This window comes from Grampus griseus (assembly GCF_964374135.1).
Source record: "Grampus griseus genome assembly, chromosome: 3".
NCBI lineage: Eukaryota > Metazoa > Chordata > Mammalia > Artiodactyla > Delphinidae > Grampus > Grampus griseus.
In genome coordinates this window covers 72126904-72148192 of record NC_139019.1, presented here as the reverse complement: position 1 = coordinate 72148192, position 21289 = coordinate 72126904, and the positions used below count along the sequence as shown (strand labels likewise).

At 37.8% G+C, this 21289-nt stretch overlaps 1 protein-coding gene across 1 annotated transcript in view; it reads right to left on the bottom strand.

The window, feature by feature from the left end:
- Window positions 1–21289, bottom strand: part of ADGRV1 (adhesion G protein-coupled receptor V1) — a gene marked incomplete at its 5' end in the record, with an annotated part of 563397 nt that overhangs the window by 346840 nt on the left and 195268 nt on the right. Inside the window, 8 exons of the mRNA XM_082650308.1 lie at window positions 7079–7228; window positions 8919–9158; window positions 11207–11426; window positions 11948–12149; window positions 13990–14138; window positions 16312–16544; window positions 16812–16997; window positions 17171–17309. Of these exons, the coding sequence (XP_082506434.1) occupies window positions 7079–7228; window positions 8919–9158; window positions 11207–11426; window positions 11948–12149; window positions 13990–14138; window positions 16312–16544; window positions 16812–16997; window positions 17171–17309 (1519 nt within the window). The remainder of the gene's footprint in view (window positions 1–7078; window positions 7229–8918; window positions 9159–11206; window positions 11427–11947; window positions 12150–13989; window positions 14139–16311; window positions 16545–16811; window positions 16998–17170; window positions 17310–21289) is intronic.

Here is a 21289-nt window from a genome sequence, read left to right as displayed (position 1 = left end):
CGCCACAGGCTCGCCCCGTACCCGTACCCCTCCCTCCCCCCGGCCTGAGTGAGCCAGAGCCCCCAAATCAGCTGCTCCTTTAACCTCGTCCTGTCTGGGCGAAGAACAGATGCCCTCAAGCGACCTACACACAGAGGCGGGGCCAAATCCAAAACTGAACCCCAGGAGCTGTGTGAACAAAGGAAGAGAAAGGGAAATTTCTCCCAGCAGCCTCAGTAGCAGCGGATTAAATCTCCACAGTCAACTTGATGTACCCTGCATCTGCAGAATACCTGAATAGACAACGAATCATCCCAAATTGAGGAGGTGGACTTTGGGGGCAACTAAAGTCCTTTTTCTCTTTTTGAGAGTGTGTATGTGTATGCTTCTGTGTGTGATTTTTGTCTGTATAGCTTTGCTTTTACCATTTGTCCTAGGGTTCTGTCGGTCTGTTTTTTTTCTTTTTTTTTTTTTTTTAGTACAGTTAGTTAGTGCTTGTTATCATTGGTGGATTTTTCTTTTGGTTTGGTTGCTCTTTCTTTCTTTCTTCCTTCCTTTTTTTAAAATTACTTCATAAACATTTTTTTTATTTTTAATAATTATTGTTTACTTTAATAACTTTATTTTATTTTATTCTTTTCTTTCTTTTCTTCTCCCTTTTATTCTGAGCCATGTGGATGACAGGGTCTTGGTGCTCTGGCCAGGTTTCGGGGCTGTACCTCTGAGGTGGGAGAGCCAAGTTCAGGACATTGGTCCACCAGAAACCTCCCAGCACCACGTAATATCAAACAGCGAAAATCTCCCAGACATCTCCATCTAAACACCAAGATCCAGCTCCACTAAACAACCAGCAAACTAAAGTGCTGGACACCCTAGGCCAAACAACTAGCAAGACAGGAACACAACCCCACCCATTAGGAGAGAGGCTGACTAAAATCATAATAAGGTCACAGACACCCCAAAACACACCACCAGATGCGGACCTGCCCACCAGAAAGACAAGATCCAGCCTCATCCACCAGAACACAGGCACTAGTCCCCTCCACCAGGAAGCCTACACAACCCACTGAACCAACCTTAGCCAGGGGCAGACACCAAAAACAATGGGAACTACGAACCTGCAGCCTGTGAAAAGACCACAAACACAGTAAATTAAGCAAAATGAGAAGACAGAGAAACACACAGCATATGAAGGAGCAAGGAAAAAACCTACCAGACCTAACAAATGAAGAGGAAATAGGCAGTCTACCTGAAAAAGAATTCAGAATAATGATAGTAAAGATGATCCAAAATCTTGGAAATAGAATGGAGAAAATACAAGAAATGTTTAACAAGGGCCTAGAAGAACTAAAGAGCAAACAATGATGAACAACACAATAAATGAAATCAAAAATTCTCTAGAAGGAATCAGTAGCAGAATAACTGAGGCAGAAGAATGGATACATGACCTGGAAGATAAACTTGTGGAAATAACTACCACAGAGCAGAATAAAGAAAAGAGAATGAAAAGAATTGAGGACAGTCTCAGAGACCTCTGGGACAACATTAAATGCACCAACATCCTAATTATAGGGGTCCCAGAAGAACAGAAAAAGAAAGAAACTGAGAAAATATTTCAAGAGACTACAGTTGAAAACTTCCCTAATATGGGAAAGGAAATAATTAATCAAGTCCAGGAAGCACAGAGAGTCCCATACAGGATAAATCCAAGGAGAAACACGCCAAGACAGTTATTAACCAAACTATCAAAAATTAAATAAAAGAAAAAATATTAAAAGCAGCAAGGGAAAAACAACAAACAAGGGAATCCCTGTAAGGTTAACAGCTGATCTATCAGCAGAAACTCTGTAAGCCAGAAGGGAGTGCAGGACAACATTTAAGGTGATGAAAAGGAAAAACCTACAACCAAGATTACTCTACCCAGCAAGGATCTCACTCAGATTTGACGGAGAAATTAAAACCTTTACAGACAAGGAAAACCTAAGAGAATTCAGCACCACCAAACCATCATTACAACAAACGCTAAAGGAACTTCTCTAGGCAGGAAACACAGAAGGAAAAGACCCACAAAAACAAACCCAAAACAATTAAGAAAATGGTAATAGGAACATACATATTGACAATCACCTTGAATGTAAATGGATTAAATGCTCCAACCAAAAGACATAGATTGGCTGAATGAATACAAAAACGAGACCCATATATATGCTGTCTACAAGAGACCCACTTCAGACCTAGGGACACATACAAACTGAAAGTGAGGGGATGGAAAAAGATACTCCATGCAAATGGAAACCAAAAGAAAGCTGTAGTAGTAATTCTCATATCAGACAAAATAGACTTTAAAACAAAGATTACTACAAGAGACAAAGAAGGACACTACATAATGATTAAGGGATCAATCCAAGAAGATATAACAATTGTAAATATTTATGCACCCAACATAGGAGCACCTCAATACATAAGGCAAATGCTAACAGCCATAAAAGGGGAAATCGACAGTAACACAATCATAGTAGGGGACTTTAACGTCTCACTTTCACCAATGGACGGATCATCCAAAATGAAAATAAATAAGGAAACACAAGCTTTAAATGATACATTAAACAAGATGGACTTAATTTATATTTATAGGACATTCCATCCAAAAACAAGAGAATACACTTTCTTCACAAGTGCTCATGGAACATTCCAAAGGATAGATCATATCTTGGTTACAAATCAAGCCTTGCTAAATTTAAGAAAATTGAAATCACATCAAGAATCTTTTCCGACTACAACGCTATGAGACTAGATATCAGTTACAGGAAAAAATTCTGTAAAAAATACAAACACATGGAGGCTAAACAATACACTACTAAATAACCAAGAGATCACTGAAGAAATCAAAGAGGAAATCAAAAAATACCTAGAAACAAATGACAATGAAAACACAACGACCCAAAACCTACGGGATGCAGCATAAGCAGTTCTAAGAGGGAAGTTTATAGCAATACAATCCTATCTTAAGAAACAAGAAACATCTCAAATAAACAACCTAACCTTACACCTAAAGCAATTAGAGAAAGAAGAACAAAAAAACCCCAAAGTTAGCAGAAGTAAAGAAATCATAAAGATCAGATCAGAAATAAATGAAAAAGAAATGAAGGAAATGATAGCAAACATCAATAAAACTAAAAGCTGGTTCTTTGAGAAGATAAACAAAATTGATAAACCATTACCCAGACTCAATAAGAAAAAAAGGGAGAAGACTCAAATCAACAGAATTAGAAATGAAAAAGGAGAAGTAACAACTGACACTGCAGAAATACAAAGGATCATGAGAGATTACTACAAGCAACTATATGCCAATAAAATGGCCAACCTGGAAGAAATGGACAAATTCTTTGAAAAGCACAACCTTCCGAGACTGAACCAGGAAAAATAGAAATATAAACAGACCAATCAGAAGCACTGAAACTGAAACTGTGATTAAAAATCTTCCAACAAACAAAAGAACAGGACCAAATGGCTTCACAGGTGAATTCTACCAAACATTTAGAGAAGAGATAACACCTATCCTTCTCAAACTCTTCCAAAATATAGCAGAGGGAGGAACACTCCCTAACTCATTCTACGAGGCCACCATCACCCTGATACGAAAACCAGACAAAGACATCACCAAGAAAGAATACTACAGGCAAATATCACTGATGAACACAGATGCAAAAATCCTCAACAAAATACTAGCAAACAGAATCCAACAGCACATTAAAAGGATCATACACCATGATCAAGTGGGGTTTATCCCAGGAATGCAAGGATTCTTCAATATACGCAAATCGATCAATGTGATACACCATATTAATAAAATGAAGGATAAAAACCATATGATCATCTCAATAGATGCAGAAAAAGCTTTCGACAAAATTCAACACCTATTTATGATAAAAATCCTCCAGAAAGTAGGCACAGAGGGAACTTACCTCAACATAATAAAGGCCATATATGACAAACCCACAGCCAACATCATCTTCAATGGTGAAAAACTGAAACCATTTCCACTCTGATCAGGAACAAGACAAGGTTGCCCACTCTCATCACATTATTCAACATTGTTTTGGAAGTTTTCGCCACGGCAATCAGTGAAGAAAAAGAAATAAAAGGAATCCAAATTGGAAAAGAAGAAGTAAAGCTGTCACTGTTTGCAGATGACATGATACTATACATAGAGCATCCTGAATATGCTACCATAAACAACTAGAGTTAATCAATGGATTTGTTAAAGTAGCAGGATACAAAATTAATGAACAGAAATCTCTTGCATTCCTATACACTAATGATGAAAAATCTGAAAGTGAAATTAAGGAAACACTCCCATTTACCAGTGCAACAAAAAGAATAAAATACCGAGGAATAAACCTAGCTAAGGAGACAAAAGACCTGTATGCAGAAAACTATAAAACACTGATGAAAGAAATTAAAGATGATACATAGACGGAGAGATATACCATGTTCTTGGATTGGAAGAAGCAACATTGTGAAAATGACTCTACTCCCCAAAGCAAACTACAGATTCAATGCAATCCCTATCAAAGTACCAATGGCATTTTACACAGAAGTAGAACAAAAAATTTCACAATTTGTATGGAAACACAAAAGACCCCAAATAGCCAAAGCAATCTTGAGAAAGAGAAACGGAGCTGGAGCATTCAGGCTCCCTGACTTCAGACTATATTACAAAGCTACAGTAATCAAGACAGTATGGTACTGGCACAAAAACAGAAACACAGATTAATGGAACAGGATAGAAAGCCCAGAGATAAACCCATGCACATATGGTCACCTTATCTTTGATAAAGGAAACAAGAATATACAATGGAGAAAAGACAGCCTCTTCAATAAGTGGTGCTGGGAAAACTGGACAGCTACATGTAAAAGAATGCATTTAGAACACTCCCTAGCACAATACACAAAAATAAACTCAAAATGGATTAAAGAGTTAAATGTAAGGCCATACACTATAAAACTCTTAGAGGAAAACATAGGCAGAACACTGCATGACATAAATCACAGCAAGATCCTTTCTGACCCACTTCCTAGAGAAATGGAAATAAAAAAAAAATAAACAAATGGGACCTAATGAAGTTTAAAAGCTTTTGCACAGCAAAGGAAACCATAAACAAGACAAAAAGACAACCCTCAGAATGGGAGAAAATGTTTGCAAATGAAGCAACTGACAAAGGATTAATCTCCAAAATTTACAAGTAGCTCATGCAGCTCTATATCAAAAAAACAAACGACCCAATCCAAAAATGGGCAGAAGACCTAAACAGATATTTCTCCAAAGAAGATATACAGATTGCCAACAAACACATGAAAGGATGCTCAACATCACTAATCATTAGAGAAATGCAAATTAAAACTACAATGAGATATCATCTCACACCAGTCAGAATGGCCATCATCAAAAAATCTACAAACAATAAAGGCTGGAGAGGGTGTGGAGAAAAGGGAACCCTCTTGCACTGTTGGCAGGAATGTAAATTGATACAGCCACTTTGGAGAACAGTATGGAGGTTCCTTAAAAAACTAAAAATAGAACTACCATACCACTCAGCAATCCCACTACTGGGCATATACCCTGAGAAACCATAATTCAAAAAGAGTCATACACCACAATGTTCACTGTAGCTCTATTTACAATAGCCAGGACATGGAAGCAACCTAAGTGTCCATCGACAGATGAATGGATAAAGAAGATGTGGCACATATAGACAATGGAATATTACTCACCCATAAAAAGAAACGAAATTGAGTTATTTGTAGTGAGGTGGATGGAACCAGAATCTGTCATACAGAGTGAAGTAAGTCAGAAAGAGAAAAATAAATACCATATGCTAACACATATATATGGAATCTTAAAAAAAAAAATGGTCATGAAGAACCTAGGGGCATGACAGGAATAAAGACACAGACCTACAAGAGAATGGACTTGAGGACACGGGGAGGGGGAAGTGTAAGCTGGGACAAAGTGATAGAGTGATATGGACATATATACACTACGTAATGTAAAATAGATAGCTAGTGGGAAGCAGCCGCATAGCACAGGGAGATCAGCTCAGTGCTTTGTCATCACCTAGAGGGGTCGGGTAGGGAGGCTGGGAGGGAGGGAGATGCAAGAGGGAAGAGATATCGGGATATATGTATATGTATAGCTGATTCACTTTGTTATAAAGCAGAATCTAACACACCATTGTAAAGCAATTATACTTCAATAAAGACTTCTTAAAAAAACCAAAAACCTTGAGAGAAAACGGAATGTTTTAAAAAAAAAGATATCTAAGATTTCAGAAATTAAGAATTCCCCCCTCCCAAAATCTGTAAAAAATTATCTTCTAAGAATTTTTTTACCTCCAAACCATGAAGTTTCAACTGAAGAAGTAACAATTAATCACCAATACAGGAAAAGAGGTAAGTTTATAGAGAGAGTTCACAAAATATGTTTTGCTAGCAAACAGATAACCTTGATCAGTTCGATGAATATACTCATGATTTACAAGAGCATCTCGATTATATTGAAAATAAAGAATATATGCATATTGATCTATGTTAATAGAGTAATAGATCTAGAGCAGTGATTCCAAGCCATGTTTTCTTGAAATGTTTCAAGGATTCCACAAACATTTAACTCAGTTCAAACAATGTTCTAAACTTCTAAAATAATAAACACATTTAAAGAGGTATATCCAAAAAAAGGATATATTAAGACTATATTAAACAATTTATAAAAATCATGGATAGGTCTGTTCAGTAGGAAAAGCTTCACATTATAGCAAACAAAAAATTACAAAATAGTTCAGTCATTTTCTTCATCATTAAATATGAGAAAGATCTTTTTAACTTAATTGTAACTGAATTTCGAAAGACAGCCAGAGGCTGGTGCCGGCTAGAGAGTCCAAACGTGCTCCAATGAGCCTTCTCAGAGCGTGTGAAAACTCACGTCACTTCAGTATATCTAAAACTTTAACTCTCCAGCACACGCAGTTTCTCTGTTCCTCTCAACCGCAGTTGTTAGGCAAATTACTACTCTACTTAAAAATCAAAGGAAAAATGATACCATAATCTCTCCCAGAGTGCCCTTGACTCTTTTGACAAAGAAAGTAATGATCAGGGGCCCTTCCAGAGCTAATGGCTCCAAATAGGTCTCCTCAGATAAAGAGTCGGGAGCAAACTGAACCACTCCATTTGGATCACCAAACTTTTGTATCTAGAAAGAGAAACAGAGAGCAGAGTGAAAATGTATATAACAGCTATGGATGAAATTACGGTATCCAATATATCAACACACTGATGTATTGTGTATGTACAAGATAAGCTGAGGAAATGAAAGAAACACAATCACGATACTTGGATATAATCCACCTAGCTACCTGATTTTTAAAAACCTTCTTTATTACGTTGATTGTTACCAAAACAGGTAGATTCTTATCCCCCAAGGATAATGGGAATAAGTGTTCAGAAAACTACAATTTGTAGAATCACCAAAGGATAATACTTCAATGACTGAATTTAGCTTTATTCACCTCTCATTTGCTTCATTTAACCAGTTAAGTTTAGCTAACCTCTTTCTACTCATTATGATATAATACAATATGGAGAGAAGCAAAGGCCCTGTGACGGTTAATTTAATGTGTCATCCTGGCTAGGCTACAGTGTCCAATCGTTTGGTCAAACACTAGTCTAGATGTTGCTGTAAAGGCATTTTGCAGATATGATTAATATCTACAACCAGCTGACTTGCAGTCAAGAAAATTATTCTCAATAATGTGAACGGACCTCATCCAGTCAGTTGAACCTTAAAGAGCAAACACTGAGGCTTCCCGTAGAAGAAGGAATTGTGCCTCAGGACTGTAATTTAGGAATCCTGTTTGAGTTTCCAGCCTGCTGGCCTGCCCAAAAAATTCAAACTCAAGACTGCAACTTCGGTTCTTTCCTGGCCTTCCTGCCTGCCAGCCTGCTTTATGGATTTTGGACTTGCCAGACCCCACAATTCCATGAGCCAATTCCTTAAAAAAAAAAAAAAAAAAAAACTCCTTCTTCATATATATTTCCTAATAGTTCTGGTTCTCTGGAGACATCTGACTGATACAGACCCCAGACATGAGTGTTTTCCAAACTTAAAAAAAAGGTGCATCTTTCAGTCTTTTTTTCAGTAACCTTGGTCCCCAGTACTTTCTTCCCCGATGGACTGGGTGATTCATGCAAAATATGCTGAACTCGGATCTGATCCACACCATCATTGCCCTAATTGTACAAGTACCATTCTTCCTTCCAACAATCTGACTTGTGACATCTGTGAACTTTTATGTACTTTAATGGCAAAGATATCCAATGCGTATGATATGACAAATGCCTCCTCTCTAAAAGTGCCAAATATCCCCAAAACATCAGGTTTTCTCAGAAAGTGTAAAATAAGTATTTCTCATTATCTTAAAGCCTTTAAAAATTATCAGTTGGGGCTTCCCTGGTGGCGCAGTGGTTGAGAGTCCACCTGCCGATGCAGGGGACACAGGTTCGTGCCCCGGTCCAGGAGGATCCCACATGCCGCGGAGCAGCTGGGCCCGTGAGCCATGGCTGCTGAGCCTGTGTGTCCGGAGCCTGTGCTCCACAACAGGAGAGGCCACAGCAGTGAGAGGCCCACGTACCACAAAAAAAAAAAAAAAAAAAAAAAAAAAAAATATATATATATATATATATATATATATATATAAATAATAAGGCTATGGAATAAATTAATATAACAACCAGAACATCTGACCCACAGGAATTACTATGACTTCATTTGGTCTTATAACTTTAAATTCATCATAAGCCCATAGAGTTTCAACAAATGTAAATGCATTTTCCAATAAATCGTTAAATCCAAAATTTTGTGGGCAAAACAAATTCGGACTTACTGTTAATGTAACATCTTTAGCTCTGGAGTCTAATTTAGCTTCTCCTTTCACAAGTTTAAGTTTAATAATGAAAGTCTTTTCAACTTCAATGTCATCATGAGGATAGACTATCAGAGTGATGCTTCTCACTCCACCTTCCCCATCTCCAAAGGAGAAGGACCCGCTCACCGGGTCAGCGATGTCTCTGTTCTGTGATGGTAAGGCTTCCTGAGAATTGGGTCCGACTATCTCCCAGTTTACCTGCAGGGTGTTTGTTTTTTTAATAGAAACGATCAGCTTTAAACAAAGAATTACTTAGCAGGATATGTAGTATTAAAAATATATATAATACATGTGAAAATTATTCTAGAATATCTCCAGCAAATTCCTATGTTATCAACTCATGTTGTTTAAAACAATATTTGCAAATATAAGCTATGTATCTATAGAATATCTGTTTTCATGAATAGCAACGTCTAACAAGTAAAGAAAGATCTGAATACCCAGTCATTTGTTATCACCACAGGATAACAAAAACATAAAGGTACATATTCTAAATATATATATTAGAGTAATATGAACTTTAAAAATATGAGTACAAACTGTCTTGCTAGTGCACAGCTTCTGTCCATCAAAACCTATTTGAATCAGACTATAAAACCATGTGAAAGGTCTGCTGGGCGTGCAGCAATAAATATACTTAAATTCCTAGTGTAAGAGGAACAGAAATTTTCATAAATTGTTACAAGAAACAAAAATTTTATATTGCAACAAATACATTTTTTAAAGTTTCTATAATTTAAAATTGTATTCTTTTCATATGCATAAAGAAGGAAAACTGGGCACTTCTCTTTGCTTCTTTCATCAGCATTGGACACAGCTGACCGCTTCTTTTTCTTGAAACACTGTGTCCTGTCTTCCTTGGCTTACATGTTACTCACATAACACATACCTTCTTAGTTTTCCTTCTTTACTTCTCAATCTTTTTGGCTGGCTCTCCCTCCTCAGATCCCTAAATGTTGGGAGCCCGCGCTTGGGTCTATACCCCTTACATCCCTGTCTACACTCCTTAGGCCACAGAGTTTCAAATGCCTCCAGGTGTGTCAACATCTTTTGAATCTGTGTGCAGTCCTGACCTCCCCACAACCCACACTCGAACTTCCCCCTGCCTACCTGCCCCTCCACTGGGATGTCTAGTAGCTACCTCAAATCAACAAGGCCAAAACAGAACTCTTGCTTTTCCCCCCAAGCTTCGGCATCTCCGTAAACAGCACTACAATTTAACCAGTTGCTCAACTGAAATTCTAGCAGTTATCCTTGATTACTCTCTTCCCCTCTACAAGCCCAGTGAATTTTTCCTCCAAAACATACTCGATGCCCATTCCCATCTGGCCAGCTCCATCTCCACCCTTGTCTGAGCCATCGTCAGCTCTGCCCTGGGCTATAGAGGGCAAGAGCCTTCTAACTGCTCTCCCTGCTTCTACTCTGGCTTCTTGACAACCCATTTTCCTCACAGCAGTTATAAATGAGCTGACAACCTGGTGACACTGACATCATTCCCCTGCTTAAAACTCTCTAATGGCATCCTATTTGCACTTAGACTCATCATCTTTAACCTGGCTTAGAAAGTTCTCTGTGGCCAAACACCTACTGGTCCCTCTGATCTATCTTGTGCTGTTATCCCTTCATTTCCAAGCCCATCCACCACATGGACCTCTGCATACCGCAAACATGCCAAGTTTGTAGATCTGCACTAGCTAATCCCTCTGCCCAAATGCTCATCCCTCTAACAATTACTTGAGCACCTCTTTCTTATCATCTTTCAGCTTTAATATCACACCCTTACCATCCAATCAACAGTGGCCAGCAGGTCACTTATGATTGTGTCTCCTGATTTTACATTCCTGCAAAAAACTTAGTGTTATCAGATCATTTTCTTTTCATTTTTTTGTTTATTGTTTGAAAACTTTATGAGAACAGAGATGAAGTCTGTCTTGTTCACCAGTGCGTTCTCAGGGCCTATAACAGGGTCTGATACATGGAAAGCCCTCTACAAATACTTGTTGACTTTTACCAGAATCCTTCATTTAATTTTTAACTTTCTCTCAAGAGTGTCCTGAGGACAGCTATATGCCTTATGCATTTTTATGTACTTCAAAGGATTTTAGAAGCTGCTTTATACCTACTAGGTAATTAATAAGTATTACTGACTGTGAATAAATAAATGACTATATTTGAGGAATAAGAAAATCCAACAGCATATCTATCAATCCAAATTATTTTTTAAATCATGGGAAAAATAACTCTACCTGAATCTCTCCCAAGAGTCCTCCAGTCCGCTCCAGCATCAAGGGTAAAATCACTGTAGAATTGGGATTAGGAATAGAAATTTTGCTTTGATTGAGAAATCTTACTACACCAAAGGGAGAGTCACTCTTGGCAATCGTGATTCTGCACACTAGGTGGCGCCCAAGGACCGCTCCACCAGTAGCTCCAATGAGCAGGATTTCAATGGGCTCCTCAAATTCGCTGCATAGCAAGAAGGAGCAATTCTGTGAGTCTAAACATATTAAAATGCTTCTAAAATCCAAATAACTAGTCATTTTCAAAATTGGTCATACATATTCAAGGCACAGTAGTCACACACCAAGTGGTAAGAAGAGGGTGCTTAGCTAAAAGCACAAATGATCACTTCAATATTACATAAACTGGGATAGTTACTAGACTTTCTTCCCCTCTTTTTAATTGATTAATGCATTAAGGAAGTGATCTGCAGGATGTTTCCACATTCTGATTAGACTTTTCAAATCTAGAAGAATAAAAATTATTATTTCTTCTTCTGTTTGAGAAAAAGTGAGGCACAATCACAATGGACTCCCAATCCCTTTTTCCCTATCTCAGCACCTCCTAAAGTTTCTCACTCATTTTTCAATGGGTACAAGTATAATCTAAAATTCTATTATCAGTGCAAAACATAGGTAAGGACTGGAGCACAATACTCATGCTTTACATATGCCCATGTTATTTCCAATATCACTAAGTAGTTTTACCTTTCATTGTCATCAATGATGGAAACATTTATAAAACTTAAGCTCTGCCCATGCTGAAAGGTGACTGAACTACCATGCAGTACATAATCAACACCACCAGGAACTGCAGAAGAGCTCTGAGAGATGACATCAGCTGTCACACGGCCGTAAGTGCCATGAAGCCTCACCACTGGAATCATGATCATCCCTACGTCCTCCTCCACTGTAACAGGAATTTGAAATTAATTGGTACGCCAGACAAAGCAAGTGACTTTTATAAGATTCAGTCAAATCAAACATGACAATTAAATATAACAGTACAACACAAGCACTCAATTTTTCCGCAGTTCATTTATTGCTTTAAAAAACAATTAGTGAAAATGTCATGACTTATTTTTTTTTTTAGGAGAACTACAGTATGTCACAAGTTGAAAATTATAGTGAGCAGTGTAAGTTAGAATTTAAATAATCGATTTAATCATTAGCATAGCCATTCTTTCTCTGTGTGCCACATATAAATAAATAACCCTTGCTTTTTTGACAATGCTAGATGAGCACAAAAAACACTTAAAATATGTGTACTCAAAGGAAACCATTCTGGGGGGCTTCCCTGGTGGCGCAGTGGTTGAGAGTCCGCCTGCTGATGCAGGGGACACGGGTTCGTGCCCCGGTCCGGGAAGATCCCACATGCCACGGAGTGGCTGGGCCCGTGAGCCATGGCTGCTGAGCCTGCGCGTCCGGAGCCTGTGCTCCGCAAAGGGAGAGGCCACAACAGTGAAAGGCCCGCGTACCGCAAAAAAAAAAAAGGAAACCGTTCTGGATTGTTTCTGCATATTTAACTGAAACATCAGTAATATAAAAAATAAGGTGTATGTTATTTATATCATATGAGTGTTTGAAAACTCCAGATATAAAGATGATTCTGTTACATTTTCAGTTCCTATGAAATCTCCTTGTAAATCTGAAAATGTTTCCTCAGTGCTTGATTTCAACTTAAAATTTCTATTCATATTTTATTTCTTCTTCAGCTATGCTAACATATGTATATTAAAATATCATTTAATAGAGTTCACACTAGCCAGAGCTAAATAGTACTGAACTTACATTGTAATTATAAATGCATTGTCCCAAATATCCCCAAAGATAGTGAATCAAACAGAAATCAGTGAACAAAAAAGATCCAAGTCCCATTTTTCTGCTGGTATAAAAATGCAGCCTTTTTTTACTTGCTGTAGACTGAAGTTCACAAAATGGTGATGTTTTCCAGGACTTTACCCATGAAGTCAATACAAATCAACTCCTAAAGTGATTTCTGATGAACTTAAAAAATGGCTAGATAATGAAAGAATTTCACGGAGGCAATGAAGCCAATAAATTAACTGCAACAAGAAGATACCATGTTTATTTTGAAAGGTATATTCATATTCTGCTTTTGAATAAAATCAGAAAAAGCAGCCACCTCCTTCTACCAGGAGGAAATATAACCATATATTCTGCATTCTGCTTCTACAAGAGGGGAGAATGGGCAAGATAAGGCAAGCTGCTATTAGATACTGTTTCAAGAAAGCATGATTAGGAGTCCAGATACTACTTGCACCTGCGGTCCAGTAAAATATTTCAAAGGTGATTATTCATTAGGAAGTGAATATTCACTGATTTCTAATCACAAAGGAAATTAAGCATTACATAAATTAGAAATATAAGTGTTCGAAATATAAACATTTCAACAATCTTAAAGTTAAACATAATTTCTCTAAATGCCTTATTCCCAACCATTCCACTTTGCCATACAAAAGTGAGATTCAAGACTGCCCAAAGGTAACTCAAAATATATTTTTAAAATAAATATGTAAATATATATAAAGCCATATATAAATACATACAAAGGTGTATATATGTGTACACACACACACGCACGCACACACACACACGCACGCACACACACATGCACACACCCCAAATCAGGAAAATTTGCATACAGCAATTCAAACTGACAATGTCGTGCTGAGGTACTCTAATTCAGAAATTGGTGGCAAATTTATAAGTAACGTTACTGAACCTACCTTCAAAGTCAGTATAGCTTGGGTCAAATTCAATGATTCCCTCTGCATTATCATTTTTCATTATGATGATTCGGACGATGGAGATGTCTCCTATTTCAGGAGGCTGATCCACCTGAAGTCCATTTTCTTGGATGGTAAAATCATACCCCCTTTCAGAGTCATAAAAAATAAATAAAATAAATTGAGTATAATTGTTTAGCATGAATTGAAGAAGGGTCCTATTAGCTCCTATAATTTAGTCCTATTAAGCTTTTTCATCCTTTTAAAGATCCCAACACGAAAATACTTTTCTTTTCTGAAATGATGTTTGAAATATATTTCTGTGCTGTTCCCAATTATCACCGCCTGCATAAAACCAAAACTCATATAAAGTTATTAAACTTAGGCAATAGGAAAAGATAATAAAACTATTAGGAAATTGGGAAGAAGTTGGAAAATGAACCTCTGGGGCTAGGAATGTACTGCTGAACACATACTACAGTAATGGGTCACGGAAGGGAATGTACATTAAATTGTAGTGCACTCAAAGATGGAAACCAGCTTGGTTAGAGATCTACAGTGTTAGGTTGAGAGGATTACTTTATTTATTTATTTATTTTATGGAAGAGAGAGTTACTTTAAGGATATAATGAGTGTCATGCCACTAAAGAAATTTTAAGCTAAACCATCAAGATTCAAGAAAAGATTCCAGTTTCTGTGAATATCAATTAAATCAATGCCTCTATTCTTTCATACAGATGGTAGCTTACTTGTCTAGCCATGTATTTCTGCTAAGAAAGTCTCTTTTAAAGATTGCTATTACTCCCATCAAAGAAAAGTTTTGACTTCCTGGGTTTTACATCGCTTTAATTCCTGAAGCTACCAAAAAAGATGGCACTAAACCATTTTAGTCCTTCCTTCAATTCCCAAATTCTATTTACCTAGTATTTTTAACCTACCCAGTTTGGAAAGGTTGAACGCTCATTAATTAGATTATATACAAGACAAAATTAGAAAACTGGGGGTTAAAACATTAAATGATAAGAGAAACCGTTATCAGTAGTCTGAGATGGATCATGGTTTAGCTGCTTACCGTAACTGAGTATCAAGGCAGTAAACTTTCTAGCAACTAGGCAAACTGGGTTTATACTACTCTCCTTTTCAGATCAAAGGAAGCCTAGAAATTTATCTGGAAGGAAAACTTGTTTCCTCAGAATTAAGCTTAAGTAGGAATTGCCTTTTTTAAAGGGCAGCAGCGAGGACAAATGCCTCAAGCCCCACTTAGTCAAAAACACAGATATAATCTCACACATAATGAGCTACATTTACCAAACTTCACTCACTCAATTAAAACAGTCAGTGACCATCTCAAGTTTTAATACATTTAATATAAGTACAAATTCATTCCCATCGTCAGACACAGAATCATACCTGGGAAATTTAAGAGTTGAAGTGTTAGTGAGCCCACAATAATTTTTCCCAGGGGAATGAGATACACTCTGCCTAAGTCATTCAGTGAAATATTTTAGTTAAAAAAAGCTTTAAAGCATTGCATTAATATTACAAATGCAAAAGCATTTTCATTGCATGCACAAGTAAACTTCCTTTAGGACATATCTAAGTGCAAACATTATTCCAGTTGAAGGTTGTATGTAAGCCATAGGTACAGAGGTGCTTCTTGAGCCACTTAACCTGTAGGTATTCCATCTATTTCATCATGTAACATGTGTTTCCCACCCTTGTTAATCAAGTCACTGCACTAAATCAGAGAATGAGAGGGACTCAATATGGTTAACTCTTGATTTTCAGTGAAAACATGGTGCATTAACTACCAACCATCTTTTACTCAAAATTTTCTCCCCTGCTTTAAAAATGCCATTGGGCAAACATCTACCTCATTCATCACAAAGAAGACAATATTGTACAGCCTTCAGAGACATCAAGGAAAGAAATCTCTCAGTCCAGCCTGTTCCCTGGTGTAGAGACAGAGATGGAGGAACCAAAATCTGTCCCACCAGCTGACCTTTGACCTAGAGAACAGCTCCTCTCTCTCCTCACCAAATTACTACAAGTCCACACCATGTTCAATTCCCCTGCTGCCCAGAGTGACTTCACACAACAGAAACACATACTTTCAACTTCCAGGAAAAAATTTTATTTAGAACATTGTATAATTAACAGTCTTTGCCACCACTGTCCTGGTCTAGTGTCACATAAATGTGAGACAAAGCAGGGGAAGACTGTTTTACAGTCAGTTCAGTATTAATCCCTGCACAACCTAGCTTTCACTCATCCTTTCTCTCTGTTTTGTTTCCTTTTTCCTATTTTTCTCTTTTACTTTACCTTCCCAGGAGTTCCACCTTTGTAATCACTAGGGAAAATTCCTCAGGGCCTTCAGGAAGGTTGTCATCAAGGATTTCAATGTGCACACTTTTCACCGTCTCCCTCGCTTCAAAGAGGAGCTGCCCTGGTGGAGGGATGAAATCCACGCCGGCCTCAGCTGTCCCACTCACAGCCTCAAACCAGAGCCTCACGGGGCCAAAAGAGCCACCCGAACGGATGATTGTGAGGTTAACCTATGCAAGAAGCAGTTTTTTATTTTGGATGAGTACTCTACCAGACAAGACTTAATTTTGAGTGTCTCTAATCCTATTTACCAGGATTATGTCGAAGTTACACGTAAATGTATCAAAGTATATAAATTCTATGTTAAAATGATATCAGGAACACATTAATCAGTTTGTGAACACTTTGGAATATGAACAGAGAAACACATTTTAAAGATCACTCACGATATAAAAAATAAAAATGATATTTAACATTTTAAGCATTTCATGCTCCACCTTTTGCACTTCCTCTGACACTCGAAGTTGTTCTTGTGAAAAGGCGAATCGTCCATAGGGAAAGTCACTAGCCACCACTGTGATGTTGGCAGTGCTGCTGGCTTCACGCCATACACCCCCGTCGCTGACTCCAGTGAGCTGAAACTCATAGAAACACTTTTCCTCGGGAATGTCATCATTCAAAGCCTAGAGAAGGACAGAAAGAGCCATGAGCAGCAGAATCTGAACATTTAAAAAAATATATCTATCATATAAGCAAAACAATGAACTCTCTAATACTGACCACCTCCCACCACCCCACCCCCCAACCACACACACACACAGCAAAGGGCATAACAGCAAATCAGTAATACTGATACCTGTAACACTACAATTGCCGCAGACTGTCCATCTCGCATTGTTAGTTTTCCTGAAGTTTCAGCAAATTCCCCCATGGAAGGAGGGAATATCCTCCAGTACACTGTGACCTCCCCAGAAATCGCTGGGCCACGAACGAGGCTATAACAACACACAAATGTATATTTCATTTTTTATTGAAAAGAGCTTTTCCTAAATATTTGCTCTATCCTTCAAAAATAAACAATTTTCAATTATTTCAAGAATATTATGAATTTCAATAACCCTATCTATCAACTATAAAGCAAAAAAAGTCTTTTAATTCCAAGACAGTAACACCCAAAATACTGAGCTTGTGTAAATCTGCTTGACAAGAATACTAGGAAAAGCAGAACACTAAAAGTAGAAGGTTTAAAGGAATAAAAAAAAAGTACGTATGGACATTCCACTTACTACACAAGATACAAAATACGAATAAAGAACAGTAAACACTTCACACATGCAGTGCTAATGAAAAAACTACCAAAAAGATAAAGTTTTGACACAAATTCAGCTACTTTATTGATAACTGCTATCTCACTCCTCATGAGAAAATTTATGATAAACAAAACTGCCTATGATCATACTACCCTAGTTAAATAATAGGTCCTAATTTTAGAACAATCAGAATCATCAAATCTTTGATCCAGATGATTTTTTAAGGGATGATTCTGGAGCTGAGGCACACAAGCTTACAGAGATGAAGTAACTCCTATTTTACGTGGTTAGTGACAGAACAGGGCTGAAAGCACAGATCTCTTGATGTTACTCAGTGTGCTCTCCTTGGCATGGGGTTGTGCAAATAATCTAAAGAACAGTCAGAAACCTTCTCATGCCTACCCAGCTCTTCGGTGGGGACAATGGTGGACTCTGGGAGGGCTCACACCAAGGAGTACTACCCAGAATTGCTGCTGCAAGTGTCTCTGTCCCCACGGGGAGCCACAGCCACCCCTCCACCTCTGCAGGAGACCCTCCAACACTAACAGGTCCAAGGCAGAAGGCAGAAGGTACACACTCCCATTCTGCAAAGAAAGAGGTAGAGGGACCTTAAAGTAGCATTTTTTAGAAAAGCTGTGTGGTTGACAGGGTCTTGGTGCTCCAGCCAGCTGTCAGGCCTGAGCCTCTGAGGTGGGAGAGCCGAGTTCAGGACACTGGTCCACCAGAGACCTCCTGACCTCATGTAATATCAAACGGCGAAAGCTCTCCCAGAGATCTCCATCCATTTCAATGCTAAGAACCAGCTCCACTCATCGACCAGCAAGCTACAGTGCTGGACACCCTATGCCATACAACTAGCAAGACAGGAACACAACCCCATCCATTAGGAGAGACGCTGCCTAAACTTATAATAATGTCACAGACACCCCAAAACAAACCATCAGACGCGGTCCTGCCCACCAGAAAGACAAGATCCAGCCTCATCCACCAGAACACAGGCACTAGTCCCCTCCACCAGGAAGCCTACACAACCCACTGAACCAACCTTAGCCACTGGGGGCAGACACCAAAAACAATGGGAACTACGAACCTGCAGCCTGCGAAAAGGAGACCCCAAACACAGTAAGTTAAGCAAAATAAGAAGAGAGAGAAACACACAGCATATGAATGGAGCAAGGTAAAAACCCACCAGACCTAATAAATGAAGAGGAAATAGGCAGGCTACCTGAAAAAGAATTCAGAATAATGATAGTAAAGATGATCCAAAATCTTGGAAATAGAATGGAGAAAATACAAGAAACGTTTAACAAGGACCTAGAAGAACTAAAGAGCAAACAAACAATGATGAAGAACACAATAATTGAAATTAAAAATTCTCTAGAAGGGATCAATAGCAGAATAACTGAGGCAGAAGAACGGATAAGTGACCTGGTAGATAAAATAGTGGAAATAACTACTGCAGGGCAGAATAAGAAAAAAGAATGAAAAGAACTGAGGACAGTCTCAGAGACCTCTGGGACAACATTAAATGCACCAACATTCAAATTATAGGGGTCCCAGTAGAAGAAGAGGAAAAGAAAGGGAGTGAGAAAATATTTGAAGAGATAATAGTTGAAAACTTCTCTAATATGGGAAAGGAAATAGTTAATCAAAAAATACACTAGAAAGAATCAAGAGCAGAATAACTGAGGCAGAGGAACATTCTACATAGTGAAAATAACTACAGCAGAGCAGAATAAAGAAAAAGGTTGAAAAGAATTGAGAACAGTCTCAGAGATCTCTGGGACAACATTAAATGCACCAACATTCAAATTCTAGGGGTCCCAGAGGAAGAAGAGAAAAAATAAGGGACTGAGAAATATTTGAAGAGATTATAGTTGAAAACTTCCCCAATATGGGGAAAGAAATAGTCAATCAAGTCCAGTAAGCGCAGAGAGTCCCATACAAGACAAATCCAAGGAGAAACATGCCAAGACACATATAAATAAAACTATCAAAAATTAAATACAAAGAAAGCATATTAAAAGCAGCAAGGGAAAAGCAACAATTCACACACAAGGGAATCTCCATAAGGTTAACAGCAGATCTTTCAACAGAAACTCTGCATGACAGAAGGGAGTGGCAGGACATATTTAAAGTGATGAAAGGGAATAGCCTACAACCAAGATTACTCTACCCAGCAAGGATCTCACTCAGATTCGATGGAGAAATTAAAATCTTTACAGATAAGCAAAAGCTAAGACAATTCAGCACCACCAAACCAGTTCTACAAAAAATGCAAAGGAACTTCTCTATGCAGGAAACACAAGAGAAGGAAAAGACTTACAATAACAAACCCAAAACAATTAAGAAAATGGTAATTGGAACATACATATTGATAAGTACCTTAAAAGTAAAAGGATTAAATGCTCCAACCAAAAGACATAGACTGGCTGAATGGATACAAAAACAAGACCCATACATATGCTGTCCACAAGACATCCACTTCAGACCTAGGAAGACATACAGACTGAAAGTGAGGGGATGGAAAAAGATATTCCATGCAAATGGAAATCAAAAGAAAGCTGGAGTCGCCAATTCTCATATCAGACAAAATAGACTTTAAAACAAAGACTATTACAAGAGATGAAGAAGGACACTACATAACGATCAAGGGAGCAAACCAAGAAGATATAACAATTGTAAATATTCATGCACCCAACATAGAAGCACCTCAATACATAAGACAAATACTAACAGCAATAAAAGGTGGAATCGACAGTAACACAATCATAGTAGGGGACTTTAACACCCCACTCTCACCAATGGAGAGAACATCCAAAATGAAAGTAAACAAGGAAACACACGCTGTTAATGATACATTAAACAAGATGGACTTAATTGATATTTATAGGACATTCCATCCAAAACCAGCAGATTACACTTTCTTCTCAAGTGCACATGGAACATTCTCCAGGATAGATCACATCTTGGGTCACAAATCAAGCCACAGTAAATTTAAGAAAACTGAAATCATATCAAGCATCTTTTCTGGCCACAATGCTATGAGATTAGAAATCAATTACAGGGAAAAAAACTGAGAAACACAAACACATGGAGGCTAATCAATGTGTTACTAAATAGCCAAGAGATACTGAAGAAATCAAACAGGAAATCAAAAAATACCTAGACAGAAATGACAATGAAAACATGACAATCCAAAACCTGTTGGATGCAGCAAAAACAGTTCTAAGAGGGACGTTTATAGCATTACAAGCCTACCACAAGAAACAAGAAAATTTCAAATAAAAAAATCTAACCTTACACCTAAAGGAATTAGAGAAAGAAGAACAAACAAAACCCAAAGTTAGTAGAAGGAAAGAAATCATACAGATCAGAGCAGAAATAAATGAAATAGAAACAAAGAAGACAATAGCAAAGATCAATAAAACTAAAAGTTGGTTCTTTGAGAAGATAAACAAAATTGATAAACCACTAGCCAGAGTCATCAAGAAAACAAGGGAGAGGACTCAAATCAATACAATTAGAACTGAAAAAAGAGAAGTTACAACAGACACTGAAGAAATACAAAGCATCCTAAGAGACTACTACAAGCAACTCTATGCCAATAAAATGAACAACCTGAAAGAAATGGACAAATTCTTAGAAAGGTATAACTTTCCAAG